This window comes from Uranotaenia lowii, chromosome 1 (genome assembly GCF_029784155.1).
Source record: "Uranotaenia lowii strain MFRU-FL chromosome 1, ASM2978415v1, whole genome shotgun sequence".
Classification (NCBI taxonomy): Eukaryota; Metazoa; Arthropoda; class Insecta; order Diptera; family Culicidae; genus Uranotaenia; species Uranotaenia lowii.
The window spans coordinates 75126190-75141419 of record NC_073691.1 but is presented as its reverse complement, the minus strand read 5'-3'; the positions used below and the strand labels follow the sequence as shown (position 1 = coordinate 75141419).

At 36.0% G+C, this 15230-nt stretch overlaps 1 protein-coding gene and 1 long non-coding RNA gene across 2 annotated transcripts; both read left to right on the top strand.

The window, feature by feature from the left end:
- Positions 1-6881: 6881 nt before the first annotated feature.
- On the top strand, positions 6882-7262 carry LOC129749535 (uncharacterized). Its single transcript, XR_008738073.1, has 2 exons — positions 6882-7024; positions 7086-7262. It is a non-coding gene; the product is annotated as an uncharacterized LOC129749535 (long non-coding RNA).
- Positions 7263-12191: 4929 nt separating this feature from the next.
- Positions 12192-13348, top strand: LOC129738560 (steroid receptor RNA activator 1-like). The gene is made up of 3 exons (XM_055729785.1): positions 12192-12225; positions 12291-12785; positions 12843-13348. The coding sequence occupies exons 1-3, from the start codon at positions 12192-12194 to the stop codon at positions 13028-13030; spliced, it is 717 nt and encodes a 238-aa protein (XP_055585760.1). The 3' UTR covers positions 13031-13348.
- Positions 13349-15230: the final 1882 nt, after the last annotated feature.

Sequence of the window (15230 nt, the reverse complement as noted above, 5' to 3'; positions counted from 1 at the left end):
TTTTTACCTGTTGCTGTTCTAGGGAACCTGTTTCCGGAATGCGGTCATAATTCTGTACGAATTAATTAAAACCGGCAGTTTGATGGGACACACTGGGACATCCTGGTTCCATATGAGCATGAATCGAATAAGGCTTGCACCGACCCACCGACAGCTCTGAACGACGATGACCAGTCCGAAAAGATCCTCGCAAAGCGGCTGATCCCTTTTTGCATGCCCGACCGAAATTTTTCAGCTTCACTCTAGCCCTACAATTGGTAAAATACAATTGATTACATAATCAGTTTAATGTTATTTAGGGAAAAACTTTTGTTGATGCGAATAATAGCACTTTTTCTGGGATCGCAAAAACTTTTTTGGCGAAATTCAAGGCCATCCAACGAATTTCACGCAAACAACATTTTCAGCAGCTTTAGCACAAAACGAAAACCACTTTACTTACCTGATAACACTTTGAAATTTGGCCTTGAATCCGCTTTTTTTGTAACGATTTGTTCGGGTGACATATTCGGGTCTTCGATTTTCACATTCGATGGTTTCATCCTTCAACTCGGTGCAGGTTCCGGACTCATCCTTGGATAATGAAGTATCCACTTGGACCACACCATTAGGCCCTGTTTTTTGTCAAGCAGCTTGCCATTGCCGTACAATTCGATTGTGGTCTTTTAAAACCCGGAATTCCAACTCGTTTTTTTTTAAATTGATTCGGAAAATCCGAAGCGCGACCAAAATCAAAACAATACAGAACAAGTTTGGCCATTTTGACAGATGTGTTCATTCAGCCACTCACATATGAATGAATCTCTGTCACTTTGGCCCTTATTCTGCGCCGCGCATGAGGTGACGATTGTCACCTCACCTCGAGTCACCGTGAGATTTGTCACCTTATTCCCGGAGTCGTTGTGGGTAAAGTGACAGAGGTTCACTCAAGGTGAGTGACCGAATGAACACATCTGTCAAAATGGTAGAATTTTGCTGGTGTTGTTTGGATTTTGCTCTCGCTTCGGATTTTCCGAAGTAAGTTTTTAGAATTTCGGGTTAGAATTTCGGTTCGAAAATGGCCATCATCGGATGGTACGGTTACAGCAAGCTGCTTCAGGAAGAAAAACGGACGATTTGTGCGACGTAAGTGGAAATTTCGTTCATCAAAGCTAAGTTCGGATCTGGGTCATATTGCCGGGGGAAAAAATCAGATGCCGACGGCTGCTGCTCCAAAAATCCAGCGCACAAAAAGGCGGTGTTTGTTAAACATTTCCAAAGGTTTATCAGGTATGTAAAATAATTTGTGTTTTGTACCTGAAATTGTTCGATCATCCAAGAGAAGTTAAGTTTTTTTTTACGTTTTCAGTAATAGCGAATGCTGCCGGTTTATATATTTTCCTCAACTGAAGTTACCCCCGTGGCATGCCGGAAGTTGTTTCGCCTGCCAGATAGGAGATCATGGAAGGCCGAGCATTTATCGAAACCAACGAAATAGCAGCAGCAGCATCAGATTCAAACGACAAATTTCGGTCACATAAACCTAAATCCGGTTTCTTTGCATAGCATATTATTAAAAAGTGAAAATAAAATTAAAATAAATAAATAAATAAATAAATTATAATATTTGAATTCCAAAGTTTTCGTCATTTCATCGTTTTAACGGTTCGAAAAACAAACTTCAATTAAATCTGAATTTTAGATTTCATTAGAAGATCATACTTTCCATTCAGTATTCCAATCCAAATTACATATTTGAGATAGCAATGAAAAAGTTTCAATATATTTAAAAATCATATTTGCTAATAAATTTGCTTAATTTTATTTCCAAAACTATCATTCATTAGTATAATTAACCATTTAGAGCCTAACATTGTGATTTACATAAATTCTCGATTGAATTTCTATCTCGTCACCACCTAAAAAGGTACCGACAATTGTCACCTAAAATCGTCACCCGCATGCGACGATTCTCACCCACGGTGACTACGAGAATAGGGTAAGAACTCACAAAGTTCATCCGAAGTGACGTTCCTCACCTAAACCGACTGCTGGAATAGAGTGACTTGGGTGACTATACTATCGTCACGTCACTCGAGGCGCAGAATAAGGGCCTTTACCCACATCGACTGCGGGAATAAGGTGACAAATCTCACGGTGACTCGAGGTGACGTGACAATCGTCACCTCATGCGCGGCGCAGAATAAGGGCCATTGTACCCTTTTAAAAAGTACATTTTTATTTATTCAAAGAAAAGTTGTTCTTTAATCCAAAGAATGTTGTCATGCAATCCTTTATGCGCCATTCGATATCGATAAAATTTGTCCATTTTTGTACATGAAGGAGTAAAGGTGCAGTAGTGCATTCAGCCGTTTAACCACTGCCGTACAACAGCTTAACAGCATCTCCTTTCGATTTCGGTTTGCTAACATTCTGCGACACCATTCACCATATCGAATGTTCGCTGTTCCGGTTCCATGAGAGAACTTTACCAATTCGAATTTGTTTTAGTACTTCAGAATATCGAAAGATAATTTCTTTGAGATTCATCACTTTCCAGTTGGTGGATACATAGGCGATGTTATTCGTTAAATAAATAAAATGTTAAATAACTAAAATGAATAGTAAGGCTGCAAATTTAAAAGAAAATCGGATTAACATCGAGTGCTTTCTATAAACATATTCAGCTTTTTACCTGTTGCTGTTCTAGGGAACCTGTTTCTGGAATGCGGACATAATTCTCTACGAATAAATTAAAACCGGCAGTTTGATGGCCAGCCAGGAAGGATGGTGGTGGAGGACTGTTTTTCAGTGTTGGTAACTATAAAAACTGGAACATCCTGGTTCCATATGAGCCTGGATCGAAGGCTTGCTCCGACCCAACCGACAGCTCTAAACGACGATGACCAGTCCGAAACGTTCCTCGCAAAGCAGCTGATCCCTTTTTGCATGCCCGACCGAAATTTTTCAGCTTCACTCTACCCCTACAATTGGTAAAATACAAATGATTAAATAACCAGTTTAATGTTAATTAGGGTAAAAACTTGTTGATGATGTGAATACTAGCACTTTTTTTGATATTCCAAAAACTTTTTCAGCAGTTTGTAGCACAAAACTAAAACCATTTTACTTACCTGATATCACTTTGATATTTGGCCTTGAATCCGCTTCTTCATGTACCGATTGGTTCGGGCGACAGTCTTGGATTTTCACATTCGATGGTTCTTCCTTCAACTCGGTGCAGGTTCCGGACTCATCCATGAATAATGAAGTTTCCACTTAGACCACACGATTTGGCCCTGTTTTATTTTTAGCAGCTTGCCATTGCCGTAAAATTCGATTGTGGCCTTTTAAAACCCAGAATTCCAACTCGTTTTTTTGAAAATGGATTGTAAAAATCCGAAGCGCGACCAAAATCAAATCAAAACAGAACAATTTCTACCATTTTGACAGATGTGTTCATTCGGTCACTCACCTAGAATGAACCTCTGTCACTTTACCCGTATCGACTCCGGGAATAAGGTGACAAATCTCACGGTGACTCGAAGTGACGTGACAATCGTCACCTCATGCGCGGCGCAGAATAAGTATCATTGTTTAATCATTATGAATTCCCAATTAAAAACCCAATCAATCAACAACAAAAATTAATTGCAGTGCACTTATTGGACGAATCTGCGGCAATCCGGTTCCAGTTCCAGCTCCAACGGCACCGAACGCGGGACTACTTACTTCCGGAACGAGCGCACCGAACATTCTTCATAACATTCGGATGAAGCTGAGATGGGTAGACAGCCCAAAAATCTCCATCCACCGGAGTGGAATTGCGGTCATCATAAGAGTCTGTGCTACAGCTGCTTCATCAGGAACCTCCCAGATGCATTAAGCACAAAGCAGCAGAGAAAAGGAACCGGTAACTTTTTTTGCGAATAGTTTCTTGTTTTTTTTATGTAATTATTTCATTTTTTCAGCCTGTCGTAAAGCCGTTTTGGGAGAAAATCCCTTGTCAGCCAGTCGTCCTCGAACTACGGGGTGGAACACTCGAATCTGTCCCACATGCTATCGCTGCCACAGGACATCGTTCGGCAGGACATCACCATCAATGTGTTTTACTTCGATTCGGAATACCTGCGGAACTGCCCTACCTAGCGGCACGAGTTGCAGCCGAAGAAGCTGTCCGGACCTGTCGTCCTGCAATAGATTGAGCATTTGGGAGCAACTCACTGATGGAGAACAAAAGGCCGCCGCGTACCAGTTAACGATCGAAGCCTTCTAGTGTTACCTTAACTAATAATAAGAAACCGTAATTAGGTACTATTTAAACATATTCGTTGTTGTATTTTGTCAGCATAAATCAATAATAAATAAAAAATAAATTTTAATTTTTCTTCGAAAACATTTCAATTTGTTCTATTTCTACATTAACATTCTCCCTCATTGATTTAAAAACAACCATTTTTCAACTTCTCCTCCTGAATCCCATTCGGTTGAAAAATAACCATATTCGAACTTCTCCCCTAGAAGTCATTTTATGACTTCCCGCATAGCAAAAAACTATATCTCAAACAGTCAATACGATACATTTACGGCTCTAGAAATAGTGATTGTATCTGTAAACGTAGCTCTTATTTTGAACTTTTCGTCGAAAACGTTAGGAACGATAAATAATCGTATATGTTAGAAGGTGAAGGTATCTGAAAAGGTTAATGAATGGTATTACGATTTACTTCAAATTTATCAATTATCGTTAAATTGTTCTCGAACCATAACGCGTAGCGTCCATGTCTTCTGCCAAACTTACGTCAAAATTACCGGATCAGAGGTGCCAGAAGCATCGTTTTGAAAATTTCAGCACTTATTTATGAAAATAACTTTTATTGTCTGTTGTATTGAAAGTTGGATTCCGTTCAATGTTTGGCAGTCGCAGTTATATCACTGATGAACTGATGTACAAGCTAGGCCTTGAAACGTGTGTAAAGTTCCAACGATTGTTTTCAATCAATTTTACGTGTTTTGGTTGAGCCACCAGATGTCTCCAAGGACACCAGAGAGAACTGTCAAGAAGAAAGTGAAATGTAAACAAAACAAAATAACAAACTATTATTCAGTTATGAATATGTCGAATTATTATTTGACGAGTTTTGAGCAAATTGATGTTATAGATTCGCGACACATTTATGATTTGCGTAATGGAAATTTTTAGCTTTAAGCTGTTTTCTAATTGCTTCGAACTAGCATGAAGCACTAAATAGAAACAGATATGATACGAGAAAATGCTCGCTCAGAAAAGCCTAGAATCGGTATTGTTAATTTTAAACTCAACTGGATAACTGGTTCGTCTGGCTTGTCCGAAGTTCTTAGTTAGTCTTTTTTAGTAAAAAGAATGAATATAAAATTAAACAGGCAAATTTACGTTGCTGTGAATATATTGAAGTCGTCCATTCTACTACGATGTTAATTTATCAATTTTTGAGATCATATACGATTGTGCTCTTCCAAGAATAAGGTGCTTCAAAAGTTTATTCGGCTTGTTTAAATGATAGCATTCGAAACTTTGTACTGGTTTCTGGAATATAATAATTCAAGCTTGTACATCTGTTTGTTATTTTGGCAGTCTCTGTAGTGAAAAAAATATGATGATGCTATTTTCCCCAGCTTGAAATTATTATTGGTTAATCTAATTGTATAGAATAATTCGTCTTATTGTATTTAAATTTATTCATTTATGAATTCAAATACCATTGCGTCCTTTCGAAAAATTGTTGCATTTAAAAGAGCTATCTAGAAACAGTGCCATCTATTGCGCCGTTCAAAAGTTAGAAATCTAGCAATAGATGGCACTGTTTTCCATCATTTTTTAACGGCTTGTTTAAAATAGAGCACTGGAAATTTTACACAAGTTTCTGAAGATTTTTTGTTCGAGCTTGTACATCTGTTCATCTGTGGTTATATGTTCAAAGTATAAAGCCTAGTCCACACTAGGCAACTTGAACTGCGATTTTTGTTATGAGACGAACTTTGTTGTCTGTTGTTGTTGTTGGAAATCTGAGACGGTCTCAGTGTCTTCCGAAGAAAATGGGAGACGCTGAGACCGTGGACTAGGCTTAACAAAAGCGGTAAGTGTGTCGCTAAATGATAAAATTAGCACTGATCTGCCTAAAGAGACTAGAATTCTAGACTCTATAGTCTAAAGTGATGAAGTGTGCAGTACAGCTAAGCAAACACGCTGCTCCAGCTCATTTCGACAAAAAAAAAAATAAGCGCAGCTGCAGTGTATATAAAACTAATCAAAATTAATTAAGGATTAACTTAAATTAATTTAAGATTATTAAGTTGGTAACAAACAGCGCAATAGTTGATGATTTTGTAATGTTAGGTAAAATTCAAAGTTTTTGTTAAGGATGCCTATGTACATAATATTTTGAAATTCTATTCTTGATTATACTCACGCAATCTACAATGAGCATTAAGTTGAGTTTAACATATCGCATTCATTAACAAAATTCTCTTTTGTTCATTAACTAGGCTACATTCACAAATTTGTTGTTCAACCCTTTCAACGACTAATGTAAAACATCGGTTTTGCTCGTTTCATGTATTATTTTATTCATCGTTAAGCAATAAAATGATAAAATTAAAAATTTCTGGATCTGTGTACGCTGCTTATCGTCTTTTGAGAAATATCATTTCTACTTTCGCTTTGAAGTTTTCAATAATCAGTGATTTAAATTCTATGTCCTCGAAATTTGTCTGAGAAACAGAAAAGCCGCGTCGCTCTGAGCTGTATATCTATATTTTCTATCTACCTATAAATCACTTTTTAATTTCATAATGGTTCAATTTTTTAAAAATCTGTCTAGTCGGCATCACTGCCAAGTGCTGTCAATTGACCGAGAAAAAGAATAAAACAAAAAATAAATTTTTCGTGTTCCCCAAGTCCAACTCCCGCATACCAGCAGCAACAAGTCCTTACCGATTGTGGTCCGACGGACGGACATATTGTCAGGACAAACCGGAAGAAGAGCACCAGCGATGTTCGTAACAGGTAAATTCGATTAACATTAGATTAATATTCGAATCAAATAAAAGGTTTTCTTTTTTTTCAGAAACAGGAGCTGGAGGAGCAAGGTCAAGCAGGAAGGCGCAATGTCCCGAAGTCTTTAGGATACAGCAGTGAGTAGCGGCTAAGCCAGCGTCCCGCCCGTGTTTCCGGAATAATACTTTCTGGGGGAGGAACTTATGTCGAAGAAATGAATAAAATGAACATATTTAAAATTTAAAAATGAGTGTTTTTACAAATAAAGGAAACTTTCTTTTGTGTGTGTGTGCGTGCTGCATTCCCTTACGGTTCAGGGTACGCCTTACGTTGGAAGAACGTAATATCGGATCGTATTATAACTGTTACTGTAAATGTTCAGATACAAGATAACTAAAAAAAAAACTGTAACGAAAACAGTTCGATGACAAAAATACGTTATTCTTTAGTGGTTTTGGTACGTAATCGCAACTGTTCGCAGAACAGTGTCTCCATATAGAAGTTTTAACAGTTTTAAACAGTAACATAACTTAACGCCATATTCAACAGACCGTCGTTTTGGAATTCAAGATAAGTGCAATGTTTTTTATGGTTTCAGATATCATTTTCCAAACGTTTTTTTACGCTGTTTCTAATCGTTTTATAACTTTAACAGGTACTGCCCGAGCAGACTTTGATGCCTAAATTGATAGCAAACCGAGACCATAATAAGGTATTAACAGCAAACTGATAGCATCGTTTGCTGTTAAATTTTGTACGAGAGCAAAATTAGGCATAATTAAGCTTTCTTATGCTTTTGTTTGACAGCAAGCTGAGACCACATTTTGGTATCAACAGCAAACTATCAGCAAAATATGGTATATAATTCAGATTGATAGCAAAACAAGGCGTAAATGAGCTATCCTTTTTTTTATAATTTAAAATATCAACCCGAGAACAAAGTTATAGCAGCATTTGCCGTATAAATTACACAATAGCAAAATTAGGCATAAATTTAGCATCCCTAATTTTGACAAAATACTAATTTGAATTCAAATTATAGCATAACCTGGTAAAGAATTGACCTGGTGATTTTTTCTTCTGAAAAATAGATATTGATAGCAAAACTAGGAGTTATTGAGCTATCCATATTTTGTAAAATACAATTCTTCTAAATGTTTATGAACCGATACAAGCGCTGGTAACTCGAATCTTGATTTTAAGATTGTTGTATTTACCGAATATTTGTTCAGTTTTGGGATTGAAGTGTTAATTTTTAACAATTGAAACGTCCCGACATCCAATCTCCGCACTAATTTTTGATAAAGTTTCTTGACGGGAGTGTTTATTATGCTCTCAGTTCAACCATCAATGTTTCTAAAACGTTAGCTCAAATCACACTGCATTTAAAAAAATCATTAGTTCACCCGAGAAGCATTGAATTTATCTCACCAAAATGAGTCGAATAATCCAATAAAATAAAAGCTTCTAAGTAAAATTTCAATGATTTAAACTAACGAAACTTGTTATCAGGAAAACATAGTAATAATAATTATATTATTATTCATGAATAATAATCATTGGAATCATTATTTTCGCTGTAAATCTTTTTTAACAAACTAAGGAAAACCAAGAAACTAATATGGCATGCGAAAAATTCAAAGCAAACTTTCCAGAACAATGGAAATTTCAAAAGCTTTTATATTCCACTTGTTTAATATCGATTATTTTTGAAGCATCCAACATGTTTCAAATTTTTGTAATTAAAAAAAATCACAATATTCTTTTTTTTTTTTTATAGAAAACGTAGTTTAGTTCACCAAAACGCCTTCTTTGGAGTTTAATTTTTTTTATTTGTCCAGGAGTAACAAGAAAAAAACAACTCAGTTGTATTTAAAGTGTAATTTCTTGAAATTTATGAAACTCTGCATTTTAAGCGCTGCGCAAACGCATCTAACGAAGAAATTTTTTTCTAACTTATAGCGTTTTTGATTATTTTTCTACTGGCACTGAGGCAGTAGCAAAATTCATAAACAAAAAAACGTCGCCTGGGACGATGCATTTAAATTATATGCATCGACACGGGAAATGATTTTGTTTTTTTTAGAATAAAAGGTTTACCCCGTGCCTGTAGAAAATAAACGAAAACACTATTATCAAAACTACCCCAAGACATATAACCGATGTCACTGATCCATCCGCTTGACGAATCAAAAGATAAAAAAAAGTAAAAAAAATTTTGTGTTTTTCCCATAACCAGTGACAAAGCAGTGCGCATTCAAAGATTCAATCCAGAATGATAATTTTCGAATGGAATTCTTACGTAAGTAGTTTTTTTTTGGATTGTGGAACATAAAAAAGTGTATATGGATCTATTGTACAGCATTGTTAATTCGACCACACCGTAGTTGTGGTCGAATGTGTCTTTTCAGCAATACGAAATCTTCCGCCCTTTGCTGAAAGGTTCCATGAGCCAGAATGCTGTTTCTCTGAATCGCAATAGGACGGAAAGAAAATCAATTCAGGAAACTAAGGATAACACTGAGAACTCCATCAAAAAGCTCTTTCAGCTCCGGAATAACAGGTAAGTCATGGCTAATATCGGTTATAACACCAACAGTTTCAATTACCATTGTGATAATTTATTTTTGCTGGATGGCCGGCTTTTCATTTTTGGTAGCTAGAAGCATATCATTATTTGTAACTTCAGATGTAATATGCATCGCTAAATATTTAGCTTTGCTCTTATTTCTTGGTTATTGGTGTTATTGGTGTTGCAATTTCGTCCAGGTCGGTTGTACCGGACCGGTACTACCGGTTATGAAAATTGGCTCTCAAAGCTAGTCTGAACTAAGCTATCTTGGTTGCTGCAACTTTTTGAATGTCTCCTATTTTGTCCGGGATATTTTTAAGGAAGTCAGCATATGTGGATTCGGTATTATGAATGCGTTACAAAAGATACCAAAAAATGTTTATTGAAAACAAATTGCAGGCGTTCTTAGCTCTAGTGGTAATAACACTCACGAGATGATGCCTTCTATTCACAGTTGGTATTTATTCGAAAACAACCTGAAGATTGAAATCAAACAATTTGATTCAACAATAAACCCTATTTCAAAGGTTTGTGCTGTACACTTACTTACTATAAGCGTTTTCGTTCATTGTCCACTGACACGGGGGCACTCTTCATAAACAAACAAATCCTTCAAAGCAACACCTAGGCCTTCTAATAGCTCTTGAAAATATATCGATATTTCTATGCATTGCCTAAATAAAGGCGTTTAATAACGTCTATTTGAAAGAAATCCTTGTCCGAGCTCGAATCAAACTAAATCGTATGTCTAAAGTTTCGGACAATATAGGAAACTTTTCAAAAGTTGCAAGAATCAAATTGCTTGTACTAAAACTAGGATTGGCTAAATTTTGTTTTCAATTTATATCAATGTACATAGCCAAAACTTAAAAAGGTGGAAGGAATTATTCGAAAAGGCGACATTTGAATTAAACTTAAGTCATGCTGAATGATTTATATTTATTACGTAACTGAAATGAAACATTTAAGAAAATTGATGTGTTAGTTTAGTAAATAAAACTAGGGAATAGTATACATTTAGGCGTTTTTTTTGGGTACCTATGACTGCGACCAGTTAGTTGATCTATTGTAGTTGACCTGATAGTTGCATAAGGAAAGGCGAAATTACTTTCAGTATTAATATCGAAACAAGAAATATTTGAAATTTTCTATTGACCTTAGAAATTATTTTTGAGAAAAAAAGCTATTTGGCAAAATTACAATAAATTTCGCTATCACGCCTTGAGGAACAATTTTGCTTGATTTTGAGGTATTTTGGTACATGGCACAAATCAGAGCAACAATTTTCACACATGGTTGGCAAAATCATATGAATTTTTGGCTTGTTTTGAGGCCCAAACGATTCCTCATTTTTCGGATGTTTTGAGAGCAATTTTATGCCAAGTTTTGCTTTCAAAGCAATTCTGTTGATGCCTTGAATAAGCATCATTTTGCTCTCCAAGCTCTCAAAAAACGAGGTGTAGTTAGGGTCTCAGTTTTAGCAAAATTTGGTATCACTTTGCTAACCAAGTATGGAAAATTGTGCTCTCAATTGTGCTGTGTACCACCTTATGTCAAGCAAATTGAGAGCAACTTTGGCTCTCAGGGCGTGATAGCAAAATTTGCTATAATTTTGCCATAAATGTCTGCTCGGGTGTTTTGTTACAATATTTTCGTATTCGGGTTTTCATAGAGAACTCATAAAATGGCATTTCCCGGGAAAAGGTCAAAAATGGTTATTTTTGAAACGTAAATGGTTTAATAATTTCTAGCGTGTTAATAGCATGCTTCCTTTTTATGGAACGTAACGCCTAGTAACGAAACAATAAACTGACAGCATCTAGTGACAGCCACTATGGGCCAAAACGAAGATTATGAAAGATTAAAATCAGAAATTCAATTGGGGCGGGCGTTTAGTCTAATGGCTATCGTGTTTGGTTTGTAATCAGACGATCGGAGATCGAATCTCACCTCCTTCAACTAGGTTAAGGAAATTTTGTAAGTCCACGGACGTTAGAATGAACACACACAACGAAAAATATAATACCCGAAGAATCAAAAATAGAATGGTAAACTCTACGGTGTATAAAAGAATGCGGAATACCCTACGGAGTTAAAAAAATTCTTAATTCTACGAAGTATAAACAGAAAAAGTTTTTCATAGTCTCTGGCAGTTCCAAGTTCCAAGACGTGCCAAGTATAGCATCGGTGAATAGAATTCGAAGAAGAAAAAGAAAAAGAAGACAAAGGAAATATATATTCTTTAGAATTAAAAAAAATCGCCTAAACGCTTGGTCGAGATTCTTGAAAAATAGCTAAATTCAAGTGTACGAAATCTCCCCTCTTGACTGTTTTATTCCTTTTGTTAATTGTAATATCAGATAATTGCTAGAGTTTTTTCAAAAGAATGAATTTCTTGAATTTTTCATTTTATTGTATAAAATTTAAATGATTCTAGTTAGTCAAATTCAAAATCACATCTTTAAGTTCTACCATCTTTGGTTTTGCTGTGAAATGCTCTAGAAAAATAGTAACTGTTGGTAACTGTTATGGTTTCTTTTCCATGCATTTGCATGTATTTATTTAATCGGCGATTTCCAACAAGTGCGAATCATTCCGGATAAAATGAGTGGAGAAAATTACCGCAGTGCCACGAAATGTAAGTTCGCAATGAGATACTTATGTATCCGTTTGATTTTATATTTAGGTAATTTGTTCTTTCAGCCCATGATCCTGGGTGGAATGATCCTCCGAAACTTAGCTACAATGCTAGCGCTGCACAGACAAGCTCTCCAGCTGGTCCACCGAAGCTGAACCTCAACAAGAGGGTTGCATTTCCGGTTGGGAAAACCTCTGTCCAACCACAAACTGTACCAACAGGCGAGATTACTTCCAGTTTACCTCAGTTTGTGTCCGGTGCTCCAATGGCAGTTCCTCCCTGTCTGCTCCCGACTGCTCCACCCATTTCTGCAGTTGGGACTCCACCAAAATCTGCAATCTTTACTGCAACGCCAAAAATTACACCATCGAGTGATTCAAACCATCCCGACGAACCGGAAATGTTAACTTTCGTCGAACAAATCCTCCAACAATTCATCCTCAAACTTGATACGTCTAAACAAGGAGAGATTCGCAAAAGACTAGAAGTTATCCAGAAAAGTTGGGAAGAAGGCAAATTTCCGGTAGCATTAAAAATTAAGTTGTATGATTTTGCGAAAGGTAATTTTCAAAATTTTAACAAACAACAAACGATTTAATTTTGAAAATCATTTACAGCACTCGAATCGGGAAGCGTGACTAGCGCCAATGACATTCATCGCTCGGTGATTGTGGACCATGGCACCGTTTGTGTGCAGTGGGCACCGGCCTTGCGTCAGCTCGTTTTGGCCATTCCAGCTGAGCCAGGAAAAAATGAGAACGAATGCGGCGAGTCATGTTTGAACACGATTGTAAAACCTCTTTGAAAGTGGTTCATCCTAATTGTGCAATGATATTTCATTACATTTAAGTAAAATATGTATACAGTTAATATATTTATGTTTGACAATTTGCATTCCTCGTATGAAATATATATTTTAAAAGCACAAAACGTTTTGAGACGGTTTAACAATTTACGTGAGTAGGTGATGGTGATGAGCTAAGACTATAACAACAACTTTAAATCAACAGGCAGAACGGTCGAATAACGTTACATTTTCAATCGAAATATGTTACAGTCCAAAAACGAGTTGGATTTCCTACATGCAAATTTGTATTAATGTATTCTTAGGTAATTTTGCAAATACTCCTGTAATAAATTAAGGCCCATTCCATTTGCAAACAAGTAGTTGATGTAAATTTTTAGAAACAACGAATTTCAATTCGAATTGATTCCGAAAATTCTTTTTATTTATCGGTTGAAGCGAATAGTGACATCTAGTGGTTGGGTTAGAAAACTTCAGGCGAGTTTCAGAAACAACTTAACGAATTTTGAACGAAATTGGCCAATTTAAACATGAGAATACGGTCACAATTTTTCTGATGCACCCATAAGCATGATTTAATGATCTGTAAATATGATCAAGTAAAAGATTATGGTGTTTATCCCGTTAATCCTGTTTGTCAATTCGAAAATTTAATCTGTGGTGTGGATGCAGACAGTGCACATCTCGTGCAAGAGCCCGTGATCCTTTTTAGCCAGGACACAAACGCATAACGCCGTTTGTTTCAATCCCATAAATTTTATACACTGGAATAAATTTTCACCGATAGCTGATTGGGTCAAAACCTTTCAAAATTAAAATCGCATTATGATAAATAATTCTAGTTTTGATAATTTTGTTACTTCTTAATACTTGATTTTTTTTAAATCTTTTAATATTCGTTTTATTATGAAGGCATCAACAACAAGAAAACCCATACCTCCGACAGACATTTTTTTTGTTCAGATTGCTCAATCGAGGTTAAAATGTTGAAAGTCGTCGCCAAACTTCCAGCTCGGTCATTTCTTTCGGTTTCCGTTACAATGAAATTAAATAAATCGGGAGCAGTAGGTTGTTAGCCTGTTAGCCCTATTGAATTGATGTTAAAATAGTAACAGGAAATTCTTTATTTAATTATTTAATGTTTAAATTCTGGTTTATGAACAATTCTAGTATAGGTGTTTTCGTTGATTCTAAATGTTTTATTTCCTGAGGATTATAGTATTCTAATTATTTATTAAATTTTATTACTTTTTTTTTTTTTTAAGGTTTATTTATGACACTTTACCACCTTGTGGCATTCGTGTCTAGTGAGTTTTGTTTTTACAGAAATTTGTAGACATTACATTTTTTTAAAAATTCTATAAGTGATCTTTCGTTCGTTTCTTCGTTATTAATTTTTTTTTTTTTTTTTTTTTTACCTATTCTTAATATCTCGCGTGAGCTTTCATTACGTCGAATGAAACAAAATTTGAAAAACTGAAATATTCACTAAAAAAGCTTCATTATAACACCATCTACCTATATGATTGATAACACAATCAATTAAAACCCTTTTAATGTATAAAATTTAAGACTTTCAAAATGACGAATGAAACAAAACCTTGCTTGCCCATTTCAATGTTGCTTACGTCCCTTCTTCCAAACGGCGAATGTGCAGAGGAAGAAAAACCTAGCACATTCGCTATGGATTCCATGAGCAAACAGTGTATACAGGAAGAGGTTATCAGAATATCAACCTGGCAATATTATTTCAGATTCTTGTTTTCAGGCGTTCTTAAATCGATACTCAAGGCTTTCGAACGCTGTACAATAATGCAGCAAGGAAAAGAAACCGAACAGCAGCAGTAGCAGCAAACTTAACAACTAACAGCAGCAGGTTGATCGGCAGCAGCCTGCTGCTGTTAGTCACCCAATCACCCGATTCACACTTTTATTACGCATTCACTAATAAATTTACCGCTACACTCGATAACTCACTAAGTTAACATTCACTATGCCAAAAAAAAATTGAAAATTTACCGGTAAATGCCTCAGAAACATTTGGGCGTAAGTGCAAGTTGAACGAATCAAAGGACGAATGAGACAAATTTCCCCTCCAGCTGATCGGCAACAGAAAGCTGATCAGCAGCAGCGAGTTGGTCTGATCGATGTCGCACCCGATTCACACATTTCATTATGCATTTACTCACCAATTTACCGC

Excerpts from the sequence above, each read along its gene's own strand:
- LOC129738560 (XM_055729785.1), top strand. The coding sequence starts at position 12,192 with ATGAGTGGAGAAAATTACCGCAGTGCCACGAAAT. Across the intron at positions 12,226-12,290 it reads TTACCGCAGTGCCACGAAAT|CCCATGATCCTGGGTGGAAT; the intron begins GTAAGTTCGCAA and ends TTGTTCTTTCAG. Across the intron at positions 12,786-12,842 it reads GTTGTATGATTTTGCGAAAG|CACTCGAATCGGGAAGCGTG; the intron begins GTAATTTTCAAA and ends AATCATTTACAG.